We start from the raw sequence: 25,024 nt of genomic DNA on the forward strand, positions 1-25,024 counted from the left end.
TGTCCTGCCATTTGCCGTCTCTCTGCTCTTAAACCCCCCCAACCCCCAGCGGAGCTGTCCCGGCCTTTACTGCGCTAAAGTGTCCTTTGTTCTTTGGTTTTGCCTGGTTCTATAACACGCTTTTGCCAAGTGTTACCCCCCTGACACATTTCCGTGTGTGTCCTCTGGGTCAGTGTCCAAATGGCCACACACAGGGCAGCTTAGAACAACAGAAGTTTATTCTCTCACGTTTCTGGAAGCCAAAGCCCACATCGAAGTGTCCAGGGAGGAGCCTTCCTGGCCTCTTGCAGCTCAGGGGCCCAGGTGTCCCCTGACTTGAGCTGTGTCACTCTCTGCCTCCTTCTCTGTGTGTCTGATGCGTCCTCTCCTCTTACAAGGACACCAGCCGTTGGATTTGGGGTGATCTCAGCATAACTGCGTACGCCTGCAAAGACCCCTTTCCAACCAAGGTCACATTCTCAAGTTCTGGGTGGACGTGAGTTTGGGGTGGCAACTGTTCAACCCGCTGTAGTCTGCTTGTTAGGAATTATCACCCAAGGAGAAATTCCTCTCACACACCCCAGAGCCGCCCTGAGCCCTCTCCCCTGCCCCTACAGCCAGGATTCGGAGTCCTGGGACGGTGCTCTCGCCTGGGTAGGTACTTGGTGTGACAGCCACCAGAAAAAAAGGAGAGGGAATGTCTGGCCTTGTTGCCTTCTGACCAGAAAGCAGGGCCCACGAGTCACCTCTGCACTGAAAAATGGCAGGTGTCCTCACCAAGTGCAAGCAAGCAGCGTGCTTCCCGTGCAAGCACCGTTCCGAGGCACATCGGCTGGCCTTGCTTCCCACCGGACTCCACCGACCCTTCCACGTGGGCCGTGGGCCTGCCTCCCACTGCGGGGTTGGCGGCCCCAGCGTCCAACCTTCAGGTTTGTTCTAGGGCAGTTTCTCAACCTTTTCTCATCATCACCCTGCAAGTAGCCTTTTTTAGAAATCTTTTTCCTAATTGCCCTCCCACGAAATATTAATGTCACTTATACCGTGTATCTGTTTATGTGTGTCTGTGCTTTATACGTAGAAGAATAAGAATTTTTGCCCCCCCGGGAAGGGGCCTAACACCACTGTCGAGAATGCAGGTTCGAGACCCTTGCGAGAGCTGGGCTGGGTTTTCACGTCACTCTCACCGGTGAATCCATTCCCTGCACCAGGAGCAGCTTCCTGTGTTTTTAAGGCAAACCCAGTCTGCCCAAAACCAGATGCGGCCCGTTTCCTCTGGCTCTGCTCAGGGAGAACCGACCTGGCATTGACCCTAAGGATGGCTGTTCCCCCACCCCGACCCCGCCGGCCGCAGACACCAGGGCTGGGTGGGAAGTGGGTGCAGGTTATGGGGCGTTCGTCACGCGGACGGAGTCGGTCGTTTCCTTCTCTCCCAGCAACGTGGGGAGGGCGTGTGCATGCAAAGTCCTCGCCGGCCCCAGAAGCCGTCTCATTGATCCCACCCCATTGCCACCCCGTCCAGGGTCCCCCCAGCGCTGTCATGGCGGAACTCGGCCGCAGGGACTCCACGCTGACAGCCCTGGACGAGGAGACGCTGTGGGAGATGATGGAGAGCCACCGCTGCAAGATCGTGCGGAGCGTGTGCCCCAGCCGCCTCACGCCCTACCTGCGCCAGGCGCGCGTGCTGGGCCAGCTGGACGAGGAGGAGGTGCTGCACAGCGCCCAGCTCACCAACAGCGCCATGAGAGTGGGTGAGCGCCGCCGCCCGGCCCCGGCTCCCACCGGGCTCTGCCCACCTGGCCGGCTCGACACAGGCTCGCGCTGCAAAGGCCCCCGCGGAGGGTAGGGAGCAGGGGATGTCCAGGAGCAGCACCACGGGGGCTGGAGTTCCGGACGTTGGGGACCCTGCATAAGTTCCCAGGGTGGCCCCAACAAGTTACCACAACTGGGGGCTTAAAACAAGAGAAATGTGTTCCCTCGCAGTTCTGGGGCCTGGAAGTTGGAAACCCAGGTGTCAGCAGGGCCGAGCTCCCTCCCAGGCTCTAGGGGAGGGTCCTTCCTGCCTCTTCCAGCTCCGGGGGCCCGGGCGCTCCTTGGCTTGGGCAGTGTCACTCCCACCTCTGCCTCTGCCTTCAGCCGGGTCTCCTCTGTGTCTCGTGTCCCTTGTGCGACTCTTGTCATTGCATTTAGGGTGCGCCCGATGTTCACAATGATCTTATCTCTTATCTCAAGAGCTTCAACTTCATGATATCTGCAAAGATCCTTTCCCCAAAGACAGGGACAGGTTCTGGGTGGACATATCTTTCGGGGGGCCCATGATTAAACCACTATAGATGCCTTTGGAATCAGTTCTGATGGTTTGACTAGCTGTGTTTATTCATTCAAAATGGGGGTGCTAATGGCTTTGCCATAGAAGGTTGTTAGGAGAGTTAAGTGAGTTACTGTTTATAACATACCCATGGCAAAGTCTGGGCCCAGACAGCAGACAGTAAATGTTAACTGTTAACATTACATCTGTGCATTTGGCCTTACATCCTCAAATGCAGGAGAGATTAATCCAAGCTGCTAATTCCAGCTGAGGGTGATGGGGTCTGGACCCTGGGATTGGAAGGCCCCCTGGATGCATCCCCCGGGCCCTGGGCGCTGCTGTTGGCTCCTTTCCTCCAGCGACGCTTCGTCCACACACAGCCCTGCAGTGGGACTGTGCCCCTGCCCCGTCCCCCAGCTTGCCCGGGAGGTGCTCGCGAGCAGGGCTCCTTTTCCTCGTCCCGCATCCCCAGCTCCTGGCAGAGCACGGGAATCCGGTTCCAGGCTTGCCTTTCTCAGGTCTGGGTGAGGCCACGCGAGTTAAGGGAACCTGCACGAGCAGGGAGGGCTCATCCCACCCCACAGATCCCAGAAAACAGCGTTCACCTCCTGATCCCGAGGCATGGGAGGGTGTCCCACCCCCGGCCCTCATGGGGAAGCCAGCTTGGTAGCTAGAAGACGGTTCTCTCTCCCCAGGACACCTGCTCGATCTGCTGAAGACCCGAGGGAAGAATGGGGCCATCGCCTTCCTGGAGAGCCTGAAGTTCCACAACCCTGACGTCTACACCCTGGTCACCGGGCTGCAGCCGGACCTGGACTTCAGCAACTTTGGCGGTGAGAGAGCTCCGCCTTTGACCGGGGGGTCGGCAGGAGCTTCCTGGGAGCCCAGGGCTCCCGGTAACCCCGGGTGGGATGTTCTCCCTCCAGGCTGAGGTCCCTGTCCCTGTGTCCCAGCACTCTTGAGCAGACCCCCTCATGTGTGGGGGGTGGGTGGGACGAGGAGCCCCTGGGCCTTGGGCTCTAAAGGTCTGTCCCTAATACCCGGCTCCAAGAGGAGACCCCTGGGGGCAGGATCTGCATTCGGGAGGTAGAGGGGAAGCCAGTCTCCCCTGGCACAGCTCCTGGCATCGCCCTTCCCTTGCCGGGCAGCCCAGCGCCAGCTCTCAGGAGGGGACGAGGGGCGGAAGTGGAGCCTTCTGCACCTTTGTGCCCCGTCTAAGCACAGGCTCACTCCTGCTTGGTGGAAGATAAGGCCATTGTCATTAACTGAGTCATTTTGGACTTTCCTGGAGGGGCTGTTGAAAGATCTAGGTGCTCAAAGCAGAAGGACTCACGTAACTCAAAACTGGATTACAGGCCGGGCGTGGTGGCTCACGCCTGTAATCCTAGCACTCTGGGAGGCCGAGGTGGGCGGATCATTTGAGCTCAGGAGTTCGAGACCAGCCTGAGCAAGAGCGAGACCCCATCTCTACTAAAAATAGAAAGAAATTATATGGACAGCTAAAAATATATATAGAAAAAATTAGCCGGGCATGGTGGCTCATGCCTGTAATCCCAGCTACTCGGGAGGCTGAGACAGGAGGATCGCTTGAGTTCAGGAGTTTGAGGTTGCTGTGAGCTAGGCTGACGCCATGGCACTCACTCTAGAGCCTGGGCAACAGAGTGAGACTCTGTCTCAAAAAAAAAAAAAAAAAAAAAAAAAAACTGGATTACAAACCTTTTTTTCTGTCTGGCCGAACGGTACATGTTTATGTTATCCAGAGTTCTATTAGGCAGAGTCACGTTTGTCAATATATTTTTCTTGGGGTGACATTAAAATGAGTTTGCTTTGAGCACATCTCAGCTGATGAGGAGGGTCGCTGGATCTGAACAGCAGGGTCTCACGGGGAAGGTCAGAGTGGGTAATCCTCATGCCAAAGTTGTGAGTCACGCTGTTGTTTAACTAAAATACCACGGCTGGTTGAGGCCTAGAAGTTTTTAGAGGGACAACAGGTCAGGGCTGGGGGCCTGCTGGGGAGCCTGGGCGAGGGACACGAAGTCCCTAAGGAGAAGGGCACAGAGTGGGGCTATGCGTCAGCCCTCCTGCCCCCTGCCCCCCTGTTCCTTGCCCCCCTGTCCCCCTGCCCCCTGTCCCCCTGCCCCCGCCCACCTGTGCCCTGCCCACCTGTCCGCTACCCACCTGCCCCCCTGCCCTCCTGCCCCTGCCCTCTTGCCCCCTGCCCCCTACTCATCTGCCCCAATGCCCACCTGCCCCAATGCCCACCTGCCCCCTGCCCTCCTGCCCACCTGCCCACCTGCCCCTCTGCCCCCTGCCACAGGCCTCATGGAGACGTCCAAGCTGACCGAGTGCCTGGCGGGGGCCATCGGCAGCCTGCAGGAGGAGCTGAGCCAGGAGAAGGGGCAGAAGGAGGCGCTGCTGCGGCGGTGCCAGCTGCTGCAGGAGCGTCTGGACCTGGCCGAGGCCCGCGCCGAGGGCCTGCGCCAGCTGGAGGCCGACCACAGCCGCATGAAGGGCGAGGTCAGCGCCCACTTCCACGAGGTGCTGAGGCTGAAGGACGAGATGCTCAGCCTCTCGCTGCACTACAGCAACGCACTGCAGGAGAAGGAGCTGGCCACCACGCGCTGCCGCGGCCTGCAGGAGGAGGTAGGCGGCACCTTCCCCTGTGGGCCCTGGTGCTGTCTGTCCCAGGGCCTTTGCACTGGCTGGTCCGTCTCCTGGGACACCCTTCCCTCTTCCTTGTCCAGCACCTCCCTGCCCCAGAGCCCTGGCCAAGGCCACTCCTGGAAGCTGGCCCCTGTGTAGACCACAAGGCAGCGAGGTGCGCCTGGCCCATAACCACCCCTGGCCTGGCCTGGCCTGGCCGTGAACTGTGCTGGGCTCCGTGTCAGCAGACCCGCCTGTGGCCACTGCCTGGCCCCAGCAATGACGTGGGACAGTCGGTCTCTGGCATCTTCCTTTGCCCTCCTCAGGGGGTCCTGGGGTCACGTGGGGAGGACAAGTTGCATCAGGCTCGGCCTCCGACACCTAACAGTGTCTTTTACTCATTCTTTGGTTGGGGATGATGTATTTATCGATTGATAAGGGGTCTTTAAATATTGAGGATGTTCATTCCTTGTCATTTTATTTGTTGTTTGCTTTTAATTATGACATTTGTTGTTTGTTTGCTTTTAATTTTTGAATTTTAAGTTTTTATTTAGAAAAAATTTCAAATTTTTAAAAAACACCCCAAAATGGTACAAAGAATATCCATAGACCCTTTATCATTTGCACTTTTTTCTCCCTGCCTTTCCCTGTCTCTCTCCCCACACCGCCCCACACCACACACTGTACAGACCACACACTATATACCACACACTGTACATGCCACACACACACCACACACTATACACACCACACACGTGCACACATACACAAACATCTTTTCCTGAACCAGCTGAGTTACATCATGGCCCTGTAGCCCTAAACATTTGATTGCGTGTTTCGTAAGAATCGGGTGTCCTCTTGTGTGGCCACAGCACAGTTACCATTGTAGTGGACTGACCAGGGCACGGTACTTCTGTCTGATCTGCGGTTTGAGTTCAGGTGTTGTCAGTTGACCCCATAACATCCTTCGTAGCGTTTCCCCAGCCCGGGGTCTGGCTCGGGGTCGGGTGTTGCATTCAGCAGTTCCGCCTCTTCAGCCTCCTGCAGTCTGCAACATTCCCCCAGCCTTTCTCTGTTACGACATGGATGTTTTTGATAACAGACCCCCCCCATGGGGGTGCATCTCGTGTTTCCCCACGAGTAGGCGCAGGTTGTGCCTGTTTGGCCGGGAGCCTGCATGGGGAGCTGGCCTCGCCGGGGCATCCCCTCTGCGCCTGCGAGGTCCTGTTGCCTGTCTCGGGGGACATTGCTGTCCTCCACCGGTCAAGGGCTGCAGAATCGCTGCTGCTTTTCCCCCCGGCAACTGAGAAGCAGGCTGGGGGAGGTGCTTTGAGGCCCGCAGGCACCCCAGTCCTCAGCGACGGTTCCCGGACGCAGCTGTGGTCATTCTCGCTGGAACCGGCCTTGACCCTGTGGGCTGTGAATGACGACTGCGCCCTGGGCCGTCTGCTGGCAGAAGCGGCCTCCCCCCACCCCACTGATGCGTCTGCTGGTGCCACAGGCCTGTGGGTGCCTGTTCTCTAGGGCTCTGTGACCCACTACTGTCCTTAATGATTTGGGGGCCCAAACTGTCCCAGATGTGGCCAGCGGGAGCCCTTCGACTGCTCCGTGTCCTGTGACGTGCCCCTCGCTGTGGAGCACCGACTTCCTCTCTGCATCACGAGATGTTCCGGCTCCGGGATCAGCCGTTCCTCTAGGGCCCTAGTTTGTTCCAGAGAGCAAGGTCTGGGCACTAGGCGGCTCCTGGGTGTCTTTGCTTCTCGACCCTTTTAGGGGACAAGGCTGGGTAACATGCACACACGTGTATATAAATATATGTACACATGTGGTGTGTGCAAGTACATGCACACACACATACATGTGCATATTCGGGAAACCGTAAGTCCGTACCCTGCCTCCAATTCCACGCCGGGCCCCCTGGCTCTTTCTTGCCTGCCCTTGCCCCATGCGCTGTGCTTCCTCCCGGCGGGAAGCCCGCCCCCAGCGTCATCGTACACTCTCTCACCCGCTCAACCCTGTGGCGCGTCTCAAATAGCTTTGAATAGCGTTGCCTGCGCCATGCGGTAAACAAGCCCACAGACACGCGTTCGGGGTTTGTGAGCCACCTCCCGCCGCCGGTAGCTGTGTTCCTGAGCTGCCGCGGCCCCTCTCTCTCCTCTCTGCCTCACGTCTGCACTGTGGTTGTGGGATTCGTTTGAGACATAGTCAGGCTCGTTGGCGTCAGTTCGCTTTCAGTCTTAGGTTTCCCCCTCTCTTCCAGTTCTTGACAATTTAATTTTCTTTTCGAACATGCAGAATATGACACACCCAACCCAGCGGGCCCATAGCAGGAGCTCGGTCCTCGCTTACTGAGAAAGAGCTCACCGGGCGTGGGAGGGAAGCTTCTTCCTTCTCGGCCCCACCACAGCCAGGAGTGAGCGCCACGGTCCACCTGACGCCCAGACTTCCCGGGCTGGCCTGTGGGGGACGTCTCCTCTCCCCAGGGCCACCACGCCCAGGGCAGGGAGAGGCCGGGCCCATTGGTGCCTTGGGCCCCTGTCCAGAGGAAGGAGGCCGGCAGGACCTGGCGGGGCAGCTCCCAGAGGGCCAGGACCCCAGACCGAGACCCCGGGTGGAGGCTGCGTGCCGACTGCACGTGCACACGGGCGTCTGGGTCCCACGCCCCAGGCACCTCCACCCCCACCTCACTCCACCTTCCTCCTTCTTACTTCTTACGGATTTTCAGGAACCCAAATTCCCTGTATCAGATGTATGTAGCAGAACATGGAGGAGCGGGGCAGCTGGCCGTTCCTCCCTGGCCGCAGTGACTATGGTTTAACCAGAGCTGGAGGAGCCGGTTGCCGGGGCCCGGGGACCCTGGCTGGGCAGCCTAACTGCCGTCCTCTTCCAGAAGAGAGCCAAATGCCTTTCTCCTCCCGTGAGGAGCTGGGGCTGTTCACTGCGTGAAACCCTCTGAAATCTCGGGGAGGAGCCCCTTTGAGTCTGGAGAGCCCCTGTGGAGAGGAGGGTGGAGAAACCCGCGGGCTCCTGGTCTGGAGCAGACGCTGGTGGCATCGTGTGTCCTCCGCCCTTCTCCCCGGCAGCTGTACCTGGTGAAGCAGGAGCTGCAGCGCGTGAACATGGTTTCGTCCTGTGAGCTGGAGTTCCAAGAGCGGTCCCTGAAGATGGCCAGCGACCTGGCGCCTGGGGACGAGGAGCTGACCCGCCTGAAGGAGGAGAATGAGAAGCTCCGCTCGCTCACCTTCAGTCTGGTAGGTTCCCTCCCCGGGCGCTTGGCGGGACCAAGGAGGTGACCTCGTGACCCATTTCTGCCACTTTCTCGCTACCTCCTCCCCCCCGTCCCCAGCCCCCCGGACCTTGGCAGAAGGAGCAGCTGCTGGGTGTGCACTAGAGTGTCCCGCTGGGCTGGCTTCCTGCTGGCATCTTGTTTGGGGGGGACTGAGCTAGTCACTAAGGGTTAAGTTATATGGGGTTGGCTTCAAGGATCAGGGAAAAGCAACCTTTCTGCTCATGAAACTCTGCCCTGCTGCCCTGGCGGGTGTCGGAGGAACTCTTGGGAGCAGAGGCACAAGCGACGTCGAAGTCCTGGAATGGCGCAAACGCTTTGCTTGTCCTGTTCGGTACCTGTCCCTACATAAACACCCACTCACTGAGATATTCCGCCGACAACCACTCACGGCACAGGGCACCGCCCGGCTCGCAGCCTGGCTCGGTTCCAGGGAAGTGAGCCTGGGAGGGGTGACTGGCGGTTTCTCCCTCTCTTGGAGACGCTGCTGGCAGAGCTGTCGGAGGAGAAGGCGGAAATGGCTGAAAGGAGGAACTGTTATCCTACGAGGTTTTCAGCTTCCCTGACTTTCCGTCTCCTTGACCACGTATTGATATAACGAGAACTGGGTGCCTGTTTTCCCATTTACGATCGCTGGCTTTTCCGTGCCGCTTTTCCCGCCTGATGAGCAGTAATGAGGACTCTGCTTCCCTGGGGGGCTCTGGGCAGGCCAGTGCCCCGAGCGGACCTCTCTTCGCTGCAGGCGGAGAAGGACATCCTGGAGCAGCACCTGGACGAGGCGCTGGAGAGCAGGCAGGAGCTGGTGGACCGCATCCACTCGCTGCGGGAGCGCGCCGTGGCCGCAGAGAGGCAGCGCAAGCAGGTGGCCTGGCTGCCCCTTCTTCCTCCAGACCCTCTGGGGTTGTCTCGGGGGCAGGGGCTGCATGTGTGGGCAAGGCAGATTCTGTGATCCACACCGAGCTTGAACAATTCTGCTTGACTAATTTGTTGATCCGCGAGGCTGTCCCTTGGTCAGAGCTACGCTGAGCAGCAGCTCACGGTGCAGACGAGAGACCGTGGTGGGGAGACAGGTGACCGCGGTGAGAGCCAGGGATTCAGTCCGGGAGAGAACGGGGGAAGGGAGATGGCAGAGAACAGGGGAGGTATTTCTGCATTTGGGGATGTAGAATAAACCAAACACAGCCATGCATGCAGCACTCTGCGCGTTTGATGACTAGATTCAAGTGTAATCAGGGTAGCCGTTCTCTGGATGTGCCTCGAAACCTCACACTCAAGACACGAGCCTGATTTCGCCCTACTTCACCCTAGAACCGCCTCCCTCTGCCCCTCGCTCCCCCACACCCCGCAGCCCGGACCCTCCGAGCTGCCGCCTTCTGAGGCCGTGTCTCCCCTCTGCGCAGTACTGGGAGGAGAAGGAGCAGACCATGCTGCAGTTCCAGAAGACCAAGGTGGACTGCCAGCTCTACAAGGACAAGATGAACGCTCTGCAGGGCCAAGTGTCTGAGCTGCAGAAGGAGCGCGACCAGGTAGCCGGGGAGGCCGGCAGAGGGGCTGGGGAGAGGGGATGCCAGCCTTGCTGAGTCACAGCTGGGAAGCCCCCAGCCCGCTGCCCTGCGCCCCACACTGGCCTATCTGGGCATGGCCGAGGGCTGGGCTGGTTCAGGGGACTGACTGCCTCACGGCTCGCTGTGGTCTCTGGTCTGGACTGTGAGCTGGATGACAGCTGGGCCTAGGTTTCAGGGCCTCATTCCTGGGTCCACACGAGGCTTCTTAGCTCCCTTACCCCTAGCATCCACGGACACATGCTCCATCATCCTCCCTGCTTTTATTCCTGGCACAAGACACTGAGAAAGTTTGTGCCCCAAATACTGGGTTTTACGAAAACTGCACACACGGACGTGAATTGAAATGAGCCATGAGTTTGTACATGTCTGCTCAGTGGTATTGGATGAACTTAGGAAACAGGGTGCTCCCTTTCTCCAGCTGGGACTCCCCTGCCGCGTTGGTGGGGTCCTTAGCCCTGTCTCGGCCCACAGGCCTACTCTGCCAGGGACAGCGCCCAGAGGGAGATTTCCCAGAGCCTGGGTGAGAAGGACTCCCTCCGCAGGAAGGTGTTCGAGCTGACGGCCCAGGTCTGCGAGCTGCGCACACAGCTGTGCCAGCTGCAGGCGCAGCCTCCGGGCAGGGTGAGTGGCTCCTGCTGACCCGGGGTGGGGGTGGGGCTGCGGAGGGAGGCCGGGGTGGCGGGAGCCAGCGGTGCCCAGGCTGGGCCACACGCTCCCTGCAGAGACATCCGGACTTAACTGGGCCTGGCTGGGTGGCCGGCACACTGTGGGGGGCTCCCACGAGCAGAGGTGCCGGGAAACCTTGAAGATGCACAGGTTGGCATGTTGAGTCTACTTCTGCGTCTTTAATGACTGTGTCACCCGTGTCCTAGCACAGGGAGCTTAGCAGAAGGTTCTGGAACTGGTCAAGCATGATCAGTGTGGAACTATCTCTGTAGGTGATGCATTCCTGAAATGCTTAAAAGTCACATGTCCTGAGCTGAATGATGGACACACAGGGAACGGAGGGAGTTGTGTTCCCAAAGCCAAAATTATCAGGAAACCTCTAAATATGGGCGGACACAGCCCCACCTGGGTGGGAGGCCCAGTCGGACCCTCTCCGCCCCATGCAGGGTCCACCCAGCCCTTCCCCCACGAGCAGCTGCCCAGAGCAACTATGTGCAAACACACGTGTGGACACGTAGGAAAACCCTGGCGGGGAGGGGCAGGCCCCAAAATGAGCAAACTGTGCTCATTCTGAATGTTGGGTGACAGTTAATTTTGTTTTCTTCTCTAATTGGTTCTGTTTTCCCCTGTGATTTTCTACGTGGAGTGTGCATGTGTGTGCGTGTCTATGCCTGTGTGTGTGTGTGTGTGTGTACTATACATGATTTTTAGAATCAGTGCGTAACAGCGCATTCTCTGAAAGAGCACCAGGTGTCAAGCTGGGTTCTCCCGTCTGCTTGGCCGACAGCTCCTGGAATGGGGTCCCAGGCTGGGAGGGCAGGGTCTTCATCGTCTTACCTGGAGGGCGGGGACAGGTGGAGGTGAGGTGGTAGAAAGCCCGCGGGCATCGGGGGAACCTTTCCTGAGCTAACAGCCTGTCTGGCCCGTCCGTCTTTGGCAGCCCCAGCAGGAAGCCGGCGCCAGGGAGCCCTGTCCTCGGGTGAAGCAGCGGCTGGTGCGGATGTGTGCCATCTGCCCACGGGACGATGGCCACGGCAGCCTCCTCAGCTCCACTGAGGTAGGGCCCGCTCCTCCCGCCAAGCCCTGCACGCGGGTCAGACCGGGTGCATCCTGTCCAGACCAAATCCAGTCTCTTTGCACCTTATCCCCGTGGGCGAGAGGTTGATGCAACTCTGAGAGTTTTAAATGGCAGAAATGACGCTGTCACAGCTCTAGAGGCCCGAAGTCCACAATCAAGGTGCTGGCAGGGCCAGGCTCCTTCTGAAGGCTCTCGGGGACCCTTCCTTGCCTCTTCCGGCTCCGGTGGCTTCGGTGATACTTGGCGCTCCTGGGCTGGTGGCTGCCATGGTTGCCTCCGCCTTCACGCGATGTTCTCCCTGGTGTCTCTGTCCAGTGTCTCCATCCAGTGTCCTCCTCTTAGAAGGACACCAGGCACATGGGGTGTAGCACCCACCTTAACCCCATCTGCCTTTATCTCAGCTTCATGACGTCTGCAAAGATCCTATTTCCAAATAAGCCAGGTTTACAGGTTTGGGGTGGTCATGAGTTCTCAGAAGACACTGTTCAACCTGGCATAGACGTTCCCAGGGTGCCGGACCTGCTGTCCAGGGCAGGCCTGGCTGTTCCCTTCCTGGGTTACCCCGCAGCGGCCGTTGCCATCCCGCATCCCTCCAAGCAGCAGGCTCCGCTCACCTGCTCCCGGCCTCAGGGAATCCGGGGAAGCCGGGCTCTTCCCCCAGAACACTGGGCACACACAAGCAGGGACAATGTCACATTCGGTGCCAGTGCCAGGGCTCCATGGGCCAGAGCTGGCCACACCCCAAACTGAACCGGGTCACACTTTGGCCCTGTTTGAAGCCCTTCAGTGCCCCGTGGCCCCCAGGACAAGTCCAGCCCAGTCTCCCTGTGGCGGTGTCGGGGAGGGACCTCGGTGCAGCTCTCCTTACAGTGCACACGGCTCCCCGTTAACACGCCTCGTGGGCACAGGGCCGGAGCCTCCCTGCCCGCGGCCTGCTGTCCCCTCCCCAGGGCTTTGTAACCCGGCCACTCCAGGGGAGCCCTGAGCCTGCTTCCCCGCTCTCTGCCTGGCTGATCTGCTCTCTGGCTCGCTCTGTCTGGGACGGGGCCGCCCCAGGCCTGCCTCCGCCTGGCTCCTCCGGGAAGCCCGCTCTGGCCTCCCTGCCTGCCGTGTCGCCCACACCCTGACGGTGACTTCTGCATCCCAGCCATCTGTTTCTTGTTGGTGCCCCAGCCCAAGGATGGCGCCTTGCTCAGGTGTATGCCTCATCCTCAAAGGGCCTGGCACGTAGTAGGTGCTCAAGGAGCACTTGCTAAGAGAAGGGCCTAATTCAGACCTGCACCGCACAGCTGGTGGCCCCGGCGCTGCTCTCTGGGTCCCCACATCACGCTGGTGGGAACGCTCCGAATGCAGCCTCCCTCCCCGGAGGACCAGAGCCCTCCCTCCCAGCCAGTCACAGCCCCTCTGGGCTCGGGTGCTGTCTGTGTGAGATGGGCGGCAGTGCCCCCCTCGCAGGTTTACCGTGAGATCCATGCCACGGGGTGTGGAGAGCAGCTGACAGCCTGGCTCGCGGCAGGGGCCCAGTGGACGTGGCCACAGTGGGCGCCCTCCCTCCCACTCCAGCCGTGGCTCACTCTCTTGCACAGTGGGACTACAGGGAGGGCCGCAGGGCTGTCCCCACCCACGCCCCACTGACCTCTACGCACCCTCCCCCAGTCCCAGCTGTGGTCAGACCTGAGCGCCACGTCGAGCCGAGAGCTGGGGGACAGCTTCCGCTCCAGCAGCCCGGTGCCCCCCAGCCAGCAGTCCCTGTACAAGCGGGCGGCCGAGGACTTCCGGGAAGACTCCTGGTCTCTAAGGTAGGGCGGGCACAGCATCAGGGTCCTTCCTGGCAGTTCACTGGGGACACTAACCCAGACCTCGGGCCATCTGGGCATTGGGCATGGCAGCTCCTGCCCCCAGGCCCCTGAGCTGGGCCGGTGCTGGGGGGCCAGGCCTTGGACGGAGCAGGGGTGCAGTTTGAGTGGGCTGCCCCCTGTGCTCTGCAGCAGCTGCCCAGAGATCCTGGAGGTGGACCCGGGAGCCCCCCCAGGAGCTAGCGGGGGCGACGCAGACCTGGAGTATGAGATCCTGGACAGGGCAGGTGAGACCCCCACCCCCGCTCCACAGCAGCCGCCTCACCTGGTGGCACAGCAGGAAGCACTGACATGGCCCCGCCTCTCTCCAGGGGAGGGTGGATAGAAGCGAACTTGACCCCTGTCCTGGGCCTTGATCTTGGCCCCTGGGGACATCCAGGCAGCTCAAGCCAAAGCCCAGCTGCACTGTTACTGGTGTCTTTTTGTTCAGAGCCGAGGGCTCGTATCTGCATCCATGTCCAGCCCCGCCTGTGGGTGCGTAGGCTTCCCGGTGGGGTCGGGGGTGGCGGGCTTAGGTGCTCACCTGCGCCGACACTGTGCCAGGTGACGTCAGCCTGCCGGGGCCCCTCCTCCTGGGCGCTGGCCCTGAGTCCCCTCTCCTGTGGCTTCCTCTCACTTTGTGATCGCACGGCCCTCACTGCCTCCCCCGTCCTCAGCCCCCTTACCTTTTCCTCCCTGCACACCTGGCTCCCTGCCCAGGGCCTGCACACAGTAGGTGCTCAGCTCCCGGTCTGGAACTCAGCTCCCCACCACCAGGAGGCGAGAGTACGCCATGCCATCCCGCACAGCATCGCTTTTGTGCTTTCTGTGGGTCCCGGGACCCTCGAGGACGCATACACGCTTTTACTTACAGCAGTGGTAAACTGAGAGGTCCACCAAGGCATGTCCAGATTGGATGTGAGACCAGCAACAGGGAGGGCTTATTCCTCTGTTTCTCTTCTGTTAAGATCCTACAGCGTGGCCCAGTTTTGCACACTTTTAATGGAATTGACTTCAAATACACCTGGCGTGTATAATTAATTTTGTATGACTTTGAACGTAACCACGAATGGATTTTGGCCCGTGAGCGGGCGTGGGCCACCCGTAGCGGCAACTGTCAGGTCCTCGCTGGCTCTGGTGCCCGAGCGCAGCTCACGGGTGGAAGCACAGCCAAGGTCCGTGGGGAGCCGCTCTGAAAATGCGAGAGTTTGGGGGGCCCTGGGGAGCCTCTAGTCCCAGGAGCGCCAGCTCAGAGACCTGCCACCGCCCTCCGGGCCACAGGAGGCAGCCGCTGGCCGGTACTGGTGCTGCGGCCACTGGGAAACTGGAGCCCAGGCTCACACCAGATTTGATTTTCAAGTGAAGCCAGAAATGCAGATTGTAGGCGAAATCTGCCTGTCTTTTCAAATGCTGGCAACTCGGTCAAATATCACACCACGACACGTGGGGGTCCGTCCCTCCCTGTTGCAGCTCCTCACCAGTCACTCTGATTTTAGGAAAAAGGCATCACAGGAGGGGAGGAGGAGGAGAACTTTCAGCCTCAGCAAAGGGAGCAGAATGGGCAGGAGCCATCTGGGGCGGGGGAGGGGGGACTGAGGTGGCAGGGGCTGGCGGAAGCCTGGTCAGCAGCGGGGACCTGAGGTCGGGCCGCATGGGGCCTGCAGCTCTCTGCTTCCTCTCAGACCTTCCCCCATCGGAATGCAGCCCGCAGCCGTTCTCCTCCGGAAGCCTGGACGACTCCTCGAGGTGAGGGGCCACTGGGGACCCTCCGAGGCTGACTGGGGAGCCACGCCAGGAGGTGGCTGCGCAGAGTGTGACTGTGTTGGGAGGCGACGGCCTTTCCAAGGGGAGGGCGCCATGGAGCGGGGAGGAGGATTCCAGAATGCTGGGGCCAGAGGGAGGCGATGGGGAGATGGCCTTGCTGCTGTCCTGCTCCGGGCAGCGCGAGAGCTCGGCGTCTCCCGGCCTGCAGCTGCAGCGGCGTCCCCATGCGGCGGAGGCCAGCACGCCGGATCCTGAGCCAGGTCACGGTGCTGGCGTTCCAGGGCGACCGGCTGCTGGAGCAGATAAGTGTCATTGGCGGGAACCACACGGGCATCTTCATTCACCGGGTCACCCCGGGCTCCGCGGCGGACGAGATGGCCTTGCGCCCCGGCACCCAGATTGTGATGGTGAGCGAGCGAGGCCCTCCTGGGGGTCGGCAGAGGGCGGCGGGTGACTGGGCAGCCTTCAGACCCCAGAGACTGACGCAGACCTGCTCTGGCCCTCGCCCCTGCTCTTCCCGCTCATTTACGGAAGGCGCCACGTCAGGGGGACCCGGCCACCTGCCCAGGCCCGGCCGTCGGCAGCCCCGGAGCTTGGAAGCTGGCAGGGCAGCAAGGGTGGACGAGGCCCCTGACGGGGCTGTCTCATGTGGGGGCCTTTGTTTACTGTGATGATCTTATTGTCATTTGGGGGGCTGTGCGGTAAAATACACACGACACAAAATTCACACGACACAAAATTCACTATTCGAACCCTTGGAGGCATTTTCTAAAACTTTTTTTTGTTGTAAAATGCACGAAACTGCTGAGAAGACCAATGTCCGTGAGTGTACACCCTGACTAACTATTACTAAGCAAGTATGTGGGCAGGGGTGACTTTGATGTGGCCTAAAAACAGGACTATTAATGTTAAACTACTTCATGCTTTTTAACAACACTGCTGGGCAGGGCGGGGCCTGCAGTCCCAGCTCTGGAGGACGCTTGAGCCCGGGAGTTTGAGGCTGCCGTGCACCGTGGTGGCGCCTGTGAAATCCTCCGCACTCCAGCCTGGGCAGCACAGCAAGACCTCATCTCTAGAAAAAGAAAGAGAAAAGAAATCACAGTGCTTCCCTAATACAAAGAAAAAAAACCAAGAAATGTGCAAGACATGCTTCACCCTAAATTAGAGGCTCACCCGTAGCCCTGGGAGGGACTAGGGATGGGGGCCGCACTGGGGGAGGGCAGAGGACGGTGAGGGAGCGTGCGGCTGAGCCCTTGGGTGGGAGCAGCTGGTAAACCCCTCCGGCTTCCCTCTTGGAGCAGGCTGTCCACGCGGGAGTTCTCCTGGGGCTTGAACAATTGGCAGGTTGAGCTCTGAATATAAGTGTCTCCCATATTCTCCGCTCCAAACGGCCCCAAAAGCCCCTCATTATGTTTCTAGCCAACCTCTCAAAGTTCCCCGTCACCAACTCCCGTGGCAGCCAAAGCAACAGTTTCTTTAGGTCACTCGAGAGACAGTATTGATCTCCTAAGGGACCAATTCCATTCTAATGGCCTTGTAATGTGTCTTATGTTTTGTCTCATTGTGAAAATGTCTACTGTCCTAAGTTTAGAACCACAAGGGGGGGCCACGTGCACAGCGGAAGCCTGCAGGGAAGGGCTGGGGTGGGGCTGCCGCGGCTCCCAGGGGGTGGAGACCAGGGGTGCTGCCAGGGCTCAGGACAGCCCCCGCAACACAGAACAACCTGGCCCCAGATGTTAATAATCCCAAGGCTGAGAAATCCTGAGCTAGAATGCTCTAGAATGTTCTAGGATGGGCCGGGCGCGGTGGCTCACGCCTGTAATCCTAGCACTCTGGGAGGCCGAGGCGGGTGGATTGCTCAAGGTCAGGAGTTCGAGACCAGCCTGAGCGAGACCCCGTCTCTACTAAAAATAGAACGACATTATATGGACAACTAAAAATCTATATAGAAAAAATTAGCCGGGCATAGTGGCGCATGCCTGTAGTCCCAGCTACTCGGGAGGCTGAGGCAGTAGGATCGCTTAAGCCGAGGAGTCTGAGGTTGCTGTGAGCTAAGCTGACGCCACGGCACTCACTCTAGCCTGGGCAACAAAGTGAGACTCTGTCTCAACAAAAAAAAAAAGAAAAAAAAAAAAAAAAGAATGTTCTAGGATGGAGGTCCTTCTTTTTCAAGAGAGGAAACTGCCTATCGTAAAGAAACTCCATCCTCAGCAGTGGAAGGATTAGGGGTTGACTCTCGGGCTGAGGGTGTGGGTGGCATGCGTCCCCTGAAGCTAGAGGCTGCTGCGCTGCCGTCTAGACGACGGCTGTGAGGGTGGCCAAGGCGTGTGGGTGGCTGGGGAGGGTCAGTCGGTCCCGTAGGTGCCGTGCACCCTGCCCCAGCACCCCCAGCACTCCTGTATCCAGAGCCCTGGTTGAAAGAGGCTGACCCTCGACCCACCCTCAGGTTGACTACGAGGCCACAGAGCCCCTGTTCAAGGCTGTCCTGGAGGACACCACCCTGGAGCAGGCCGTCGGGATTCTCAGGAGGGTGGACGGCTTCTGCTGCCTGTCCGTGAAGGTCAACATGGAGGGTACAAACACTGCCCCATCTCCACCACCCCGGGTCCCCCCGCTGCACCTCAGCCAGGCTGCACCCCAAGTCCCCAGGGCCCCCAAAGGCAGCTGGAAAGCTGCCACCCACTGACTCCAGCACCAGGGTGGCCTCTGAGATGGGGCAGAGTCCTTCTTTCTCGCCCGTGTTCATGCTCTAGAACATTCCTCTGTGTGTTCCCAGCCCCGGCTTATCTGGTGCTCGTGTCCCTTGTCCCTTTATCAGGTTATAAGAGGCTGGTCCAGGACCTGGAGGCCAAAGTGGTGACTTCAGGGGACTCGTTCTACATCCGGGTCAACCTGGCCATGGAGGGGAGGGCGGAGGGAGAGCTGCAGGTGCGTTGCAACGACGTCCTGCACGTCACCGACACCATGTTCCGGGGTGGCAGCTGCTGGCACGCCCACCGAGTGAGCCCCTACACCATGAAGGACACCACCGTGCACGGCACCGTGCCCAACTACTCAAGGTGAGCAGCGGCCGTGCCTTGGCATGTCCCCAGAGAGGCCCACGGGGTGGCACCGCCTGGCCTGGCATGGCATGGAGGGCCCCTTTGTGCCCAGGAGGAAGCAGTGGCCTTCCGGAGGATTCCCTCCCCGACAGAGAGCCCACTGCCCGGGAATAGAGGGTGGGGGTGACGAGACGCCCCAGAAGGGCTCCCCACGATCACTGGTGAGCGGTGCTGGTCTCCGGAACACGGGTGGCCTCAGCTCACTGCAGCACACGCTGGACCAGGGCTTCTCCGCCTCGGTGCTACTGACACCTGGGGCCGAATCGTCCTCTGCGGTGGGGGCTGTCCTGGGCGCTGTGGCATCCCCGGCCTCCCCACCCACAGGTGCCAGGAGCACTCCCAGCCCCCAGCTGTGACAACCAAAACTGTGTCCACACATCACCAAGTGTCCCTTGGGGTTGGGGCCAATCATGCCGGTTTGCCCAGGACTCTCGGTTTTGGCACTGAAAGCCCCTGTCCAGGGAAGCCCCTCAGTCCTGGGCAAACTGGGACACTTGGCCACCCTCCTTGTGGAGCAGCGGTGCCCCCCTCCCCGTTGAAAATCATTGTTCTAGACCAACCTACGGGGACCTCTAAGGTTCACATGCCCAGACCCACGGTGCACGGAAGGTTCCAGTGCAGGGCCGGAGCGGCCTCCATCCCAGCTGCTCGTTAGTGTCCCCTGGGCCCCACCCTGGGGCAACGGACCCAGCATCTCCTGGGTGGGCTGAGGCTTTGGAGTCTTTTTAGAGCCCTGGGGGCTGGCGGCCCTGGGCAGGAGGCAGCTCGGGCAGCTGGGTCAGGCCCTCCCGTCTGTGCAGGGCTCAGCAGCGGCTCATCGCGCTCATCCAGGACGTGACCCAGCAGTGCGCCGCCACCCGCAAGGTGAGCCCACTTGGGGTGGGCTGGAAGAGGGGTGGGTGCTGGTGGGGGGTGGCGTGTGGAGAGTGTGGGCTGCTGCTCCCAGGGAGCTGGCCTGCCCAACTCCCCCAGGGCCCCTCCAAACCTTCCTGCATCCTGCTCCTCTCTGACCCACGCCCAGGCCACCTGCTGCCGCTCATTCCCCAAATTCTCATCCCTCTGGGTTGGGCCCCCTTGTGTTCTCCAGACACAGGTTGCTGAGCACCCGCCTGTCCCCAGGTCTCCCCTGGATCATGGCATGGCGAGGCTCAGGGGGACCCCTAGCCCCCACTGCAGAACCCTGCTGGGGGGCTGCCTGCATTAGGACCCTCTGCTGCCTCCCACCCCTGGCACGGGCCTGGGCACCCTGGCTGCTTGAGGGCACAGTCTGACGGTCCAGGGACCACACTGGACTTGCTCATGGGCCAGGCACCAGGGCAGGATGGGGGTACCAGGCCCCAGACCCCATGTTGATGGCTTCATCTCCTCCTTGCCCCTCCTGTCCCCAGCAGTCTTCTGGGGGGGCACAGAAGCTGGTCCGCATCGTCAGCATGGACAAGGCCCAGGCCAGCCCTCTGCATTCATCCTTCGACAGGGGCCAGTCGGCCCCCAGTAGGGCGGAAGGTGAGGCTGGGTGGGCGGGCACAGGGGCTGGCTGGCTCCATGCGTGCGGGCGAGGGGCTGTTGGTTGGTCAGCTTAGTAGGGGGGTGCCACTCATTTCAGCCAGGATCCGTTTTGTTAAGAACCATGATTGGTGTCTCTGTGTCCTTCCGGAGAGCATTTGAGCTACACATCTTTAATGTCCTGTAAACTGAGGCTCCCACTTCTGTAATCTGCCCAAAAAGTAGTCCAGAAGCCACTGGTACAATTGTGTTGACAGCAGTCTTTTTGGAATAGTAAAATCTTGAAAACTACCCAAATGCCCAACATTATACAAACCAGTGGATCCCGGGACGGCCACTGAGTAACAGCGTGTGCGGGAGGTCACAGTAGAGGTGGGAACGGCCACCCCACCCCCGACAGGTAGCACTGCACCGTGAGGACGAGCAGAGGTGGACGCAGAGTGAGCGAATCATTCTCAGTTTGTCGTCTTCTTGAAAAGTTTTCCGTGTATATAAGGTGGCTCTTGACAGTGGCCCAGGAAGGAGAGACGGCTGTGACCTGTGCCCCGAGGGGACAGGCTGAGGCGGAGGGTGGAGGAAGGAAGAAACCCTGGCTTCCTCCCTCCTGCTTGGGGGACTGAATTGCAGCCTGCGAAGCTGTTAATGGTGTCACAGCTGGGCGTGTGCCGGGTCAGCCTAGGTGCTGGGTGGGCCTGCAGCAGGGAGCAGAGCAGGGCGGCCCCTCCCGGGGGCGGGTGGGGCCTGAGTGGGCAGCTCACGGGGCCTGTCCTCCCTCTCCTCCACAGACGCCGCCGCCGTGTGCTTCTGGGCCGAGAGCTGCGTCACGCTGGCGCCCTACAGCCTGGTGCAGCCCCACAGGCCCGCACGGCCCCGGCCGGTGCTCTTCGTGCCGAGGCTGGTTGGGAGGATGCTGAGCGAGAAGCTGAGCCTCCTCCAAGGGTTTAAGAAGTGCCCGGCAGGTACGCTCCGGGGGTCCCGCCTGGCCATGGGCAGCCAGGCTCCGGCAGAGCCGCAGAGCAGCGGGAGCAGCGGGAAGGTTGCTGTAGGAATCTCCGAGGAATTCCGTAACAAATCACCACAAACGGGAGGGTCAGAATAGCAGGATCGTCCCCTCAGTGCTGGAGGGCAGAAGTCTGCGACCAAGGTGCCAGCTCCAGGGGAGGGTCCCGCCCCACCTCTTGCAGCCCCTGGTGGCCGCGGCCACCCTTGGTGTTCCTCTGGCCTCAGCCTCTGTGGTCGTAGCCTGTTCCTTTCTGTGTGTCTCTCTCTGCCTTCTCTCGAGGACACCAGCCACTGCATTTAGGGCCACCCTCATCCAGTGTGACCTCATCTTAACTAATTACACCTGCAGGGACCCTATGTCCAAACAAGGTCCCCTTCTGAGGCTCTGCGTGGACACTGTTCCACCCAGCACATTCCTGCTGGCAGTCAGGCTCCTACCTGCGGGTGGTACGGCTGACGGGCACCATCTCCCTGCTAAAAGCCGCTCAGCCCGTGTTCTGGACCCCAGGAGGCAGGACAGTGGCCCCGCTCAGCAGACAAGGCAGCTCCCTGCTGGCCGAGTGGAGCTGGGTTACAAGCTGGGGGTGACGAGCCCTATGCTACCCTCTTGAAGTTCACAGAGGGGACAAGGAAGCACGTGCAGTCTGTGTGGCTTCTCTAGTAAGCACCTACTGTGTGCCAGCCTCCACGTGCGAGCTGGAGATGCTGAGGGGCCCTCAAGGGTCTATTCTGCTGTAGGGACAGACACCTGGGACGGGCAGGCTGGTGGGATGGGCCAGCATGGAAGCTTGTACGAGCCCTCAGAGAAGTGGCAGATTCCTTGGCCTGGGGGGAGCCGGGACCTGGGGGGAGTTCGTGAGCAGAGCGAGGCGGGGGGGCTGACAGCACAGGCACAGGCAGCAGGAGGGGCCACCCCACAAGGGACTGAGCGAGGCTGGGGAGGCGGCGGGCTGGACATGCGCTTGTATATGACGCACAAGGGAGAGTCGGCGAGGTTTTCAGAGCCAGGAGCAGACACGGTCAGGCTTGCTCTCTGAACACCCATCCTGAAAGCAGCATGGAAGATGGATCAGGGAAGGGCTTGGCTGGGGCTGGGAGAGGTGCCGCGTCACTGGGCCCTGGCATAGCAGCCACGGGGAGGACGGCACAAACCCCGCCGCGTGCGGGCTGGCGTCACAGGACCGTGTCAGGAGCGGGCGGCAGGCCAGGAGGCGCATGCAGTTCCGACTGGGGGGCCTCACTGGTCGGCACCAGGGGAAGATATTCAGGAAGAAAGAAAAGCTGGGTGGGGGCTTCAGCAGGTTTATTTAGAGCAAGGCCCTCGACTCCGGCACTGTGACAGACCCGGGGCCGGGTCACTCTGTGGTAGGGGCTGTCATGAGCACTGCAGGGTGTTGAGTGTCCTGGCCTCAACCCACTAGATGTCACAGCACCCCCAGGTTGTGACAACTGGAAATGGCTCAAACGTTGCCAAGTATCCCCTGGAGGGCAAAACTGCCCCCGGGTGAAAAACAGTGACTTAAGGGGTCACGGGATTTCTAGGTGTAAGACGTCGGACATGCAGGTGTGGAGCTTGGGGAAGGGGGGGTTTGTTTACGCACATCCATCCGTCCTCCCCCCTTCCCCATCCACACCCTGATACTGACAGAGCGCCTGCCACGTCCGGATGGTTCCACCTGGATGTGCAGGGCACAGACCCTTCCAAGTGGGAAGAGCAGGGTCAGGGTTATAAAGCGGACGCCCTCGGAAGAGCTTCTCCCAGAGCTGGGGGGCCCATGGGGTGGGGTGCTCAGCAGGGAGCCCCCTCTGGAACCCCATGCAGCTGGGTGTGTGACCCCACCATCTGATGTCACCTCCAGAGTACTTGAGCCAAGAGGAGTATGACACCTGGAGCCAGAGAGGGGACATCATCCAGGAGGGGGAGGTGTCCCGTGGCCACTGCTGGGTGACCCGCCACGCCATAGAGTCCCTCATGGAAAAGGTGAAGGGTGGGGCCTGGGGCTGTTCTGGGGGTGGGAGGATTCAGGGACACCCCTATACGCAGGAGGGTGACGGGGAAGGGTGACAGGGAAGAACTGACCCTGTCTGAGGCCTGAGGGACGTGGGCCCTACATTCGGGCCTAGACACCCAGCCCGATGCTCAGCAGGGTCCACACCTTGCCTGGGCCAGTCGGTAGGATCCACTGATTCTGGGCGAGTCTTCAGACTCCTTAAGCTGCAGCTTCCTCACGCAGCAGACGTTGCATAGGTGTTTGGCAGGGAGCGAATGAAACGCAGATGCCCACAGGCTCCCTGTCTGGAGGCGCCCGCTGGGCACTGGAGAGCTTCGCACCCACGCGGGCCAGGCCAGCCCCGTCCAGCCCGCCCCCCACAGAGGTCGAGGGGGCTCCGTGCAAAGGCTGCCTCAGTGCAGCTGCGGGCAGTTTCTGGATTTTCCAGGTGAAAATCTAAGGCTGAAAATTCTTAGGACTGCGCAGCCAGCACCCCCACGTAGGAAGCGGCAAACGCTCCTCCCCGTCTCCTCTAAGACCCAGTCCCGCCAGGCCGTCCTCTCCACCCACCCCAGGGACACTCCGGCCGGGGTGAGGCTCCTTTCGCTTCCTCGGAGGCCCCTGGTCCTGACTCAGTTCTCCCCTCCCAAGAACACCCACGCCCTCCTGGACGTCCGGCTGGACAGCGTCCGCGCCCTGCAGAGGATGGAGATCTTTCCCATCGTCGTCCACGTCACTGTCAATGAGAAGGTGGTGAAGAAACTCAGGTAGGTGCAGGCTGGGGCCAGGCAGGGGTCCGACAGGCCTGAGCTCCCCAGAGCCCACGGCGTGGGCCTCAGCTCCCTGCGGGCTTCCGGGAACCGGGAGTGCGGACAGGACAGTTTCCAAACACTGTCCAGCTGCCCTCGCCCTGGGGGGACCTGCAGCCTGCGTCAGCCCCACTGAGGCTGCGCACCCACTGGGGCTCGTGCAGTCGACGTGATCCAACCCGTGTCGGGCGAGGACCAAAACTGTTGAAAACCGTCACTTGGTCTGTGGCAGGGGACAGACCCCTTCACCCTCCGAGAACGGAGGTTGTATTCCAGACAGCCTGCCCCCACCTGTGGAATGTCACTCGGGGCCCAGGTCCTGTCTGCTCTACAAGGTCAGGGCATTTGGGCAAGTTCTGTCCCCCCTGAGCCTGCCCCACCATCTCCGGCCCACGCAGGAAGGGCCTGCAGCGGTTGGGCGCCACGGAGGAGCAGCTCCTGGAGGCGGCCCGGCAGGAGGAGGCAGAGCTGGACAGAGCGCCCTGTCTGTGCAGCAGCCTGGCCCCCGACGGCTGGAGCGACCTGGACAGCCTGCTGGGCTGCGTGCGCCTGGCCATTGCAGACGAGCAGAAGAAGGTGGTGTGGGCAGAGCACAGCCCCCCCTGACACCACCGGGTCCCCTCCCGGGGCTCTGGGGACCTCCGAGCGCCTGGTAACGCAGTCCTGTTCTTTGAGGTCAGAGCCTCTGGGGCACAGCTATGGGGTGCCTAGCACACGAGGCCAGCTCTCCCCTCTCTGGCCTTGAACCCTCACCGTGTGAGGTTGTAAACAGTGGGGCCACTTGTATGTGCTCACCTTGCTGTGGAAACCATCTCCACCCTTCCCCAGCAATTGGCGTGGTCTGAACTGGAGACTCCAAGAACATTTCTACTGTGGGTGGGGGTCTTCCCACACCGTCCCCAGAACTGGAGGCCCCAGAACGCTCCAGAAAACCTCCTGTCTGCAGAATGCCCGGTCTGAACTCAGGGAGGCTGCACTTCCGCATTTCGGCGTGACCACGGACTTGTTCCAAACCTACTGAGGCAGCAGGGCGGGAGCCTGTCGCCCCGCAAGGTCGCTGCTGCCCTGCCCAGAGCAGAGGCACAAACCCCGTGTGCTGCATCCCCCGCTTGCACTTCTCGGCTTCTGACGCCTAGGACGCCTCCGTAACTCCGGTTCAGAGAGACCAGCGTGTTTACCTGTAAATAAAGCTTCTGGGTGATGGAAACAGTATTTTCAGTGGGTCTGTGCCTGGTGGCCTCCGCGTCCAGCCCTGGGGTCCTGGGGGTGTCCTGGAGAAGCCTGGACAGGCCTAGGACTCTTCCTGAGCCCGAGAGCTGCCTCCCCCCGACCTGGCATCGTGCCCCAACCCCTTCCTGGGGCCAAACATCCTCCCTCCACCTCCAGGGCTCGGGAGCCACACAGCACGGCTCGGGCGGGTCCCCCCAGGTCCCCCGACGTCCTGGCCTTGCCTCCTGCCCCCAGAACTGTCCCAAACTGAAGGTCATTTTGACAGTC

At 60.6% G+C, this 25,024-nt stretch overlaps 1 protein-coding gene across 3 annotated transcripts; it reads left to right on the top strand.

The window, feature by feature from the left end:
- Positions 1-244: 244 nt before the first annotated feature.
- CARD14 (caspase recruitment domain family member 14) lies at positions 245-24,693 on the top strand. 3 transcript variants are annotated; one of them, XM_069482954.1, is made up of 21 exons: positions 245-908; positions 1,499-1,727; positions 2,980-3,117; positions 4,602-4,927; positions 8,011-8,178; positions 8,956-9,075; positions 9,614-9,739; positions 10,250-10,399; positions 11,385-11,501; positions 13,179-13,321; positions 13,511-13,605; positions 15,040-15,103; positions 15,330-15,528; positions 17,568-17,694; positions 17,940-18,180; positions 19,023-19,086; positions 19,611-19,725; positions 20,511-20,684; positions 22,587-22,708; positions 23,370-23,485; positions 23,926-24,693. In XM_069482954.1, the coding sequence occupies exons 2-21, from the start codon at positions 1,517-1,519 to the stop codon at positions 24,131-24,133; spliced, it is 3,024 nt and encodes a 1,007-aa protein (XP_069339055.1). In that variant the 5' UTR covers positions 245-908; positions 1,499-1,516; the 3' UTR covers positions 24,134-24,693. The 3 variants fall into 3 exon arrangements, with proteins under 3 accessions (XP_069339055.1, XP_069339056.1, XP_069339057.1); XM_069482955.1 differs by lacking the exon at positions 245-908 and having other exon boundaries at positions 1,448-1,727; positions 19,614-19,725; XM_069482956.1 differs by lacking the exon at positions 245-908 and having other exon boundaries at positions 1,448-1,727; positions 15,336-15,528.
- The last annotated feature ends 331 nt before the right edge of the window (positions 24,694-25,024 follow it).

This window comes from Eulemur rufifrons, chromosome 9, assembly GCF_041146395.1.
Source record: "Eulemur rufifrons isolate Redbay chromosome 9, OSU_ERuf_1, whole genome shotgun sequence".
Classification (NCBI taxonomy): Eukaryota; Metazoa; Chordata; class Mammalia; order Primates; family Lemuridae; genus Eulemur; species Eulemur rufifrons.

Bases quoted from the DNA above. Each gene is read 5' to 3' on its own strand.
- CARD14 (XM_069482954.1), top strand. From the start codon at position 1,517: ATGGCGGAACTCGGCCGCAGGGACTCCACGCTGACAGCCCTGGACGAG. The intron at 9,076-9,613 runs GTGGCCTGGCTG...CCCTCTGCGCAG, and splicing joins CAGAGAGGCAGCGCAAGCAG to TACTGGGAGGAGAAGGAGCA. The intron at 23,486-23,925 runs GTAGGTGCAGGC...CGGCCCACGCAG, and splicing joins AAGGTGGTGAAGAAACTCAG to GAAGGGCCTGCAGCGGTTGG.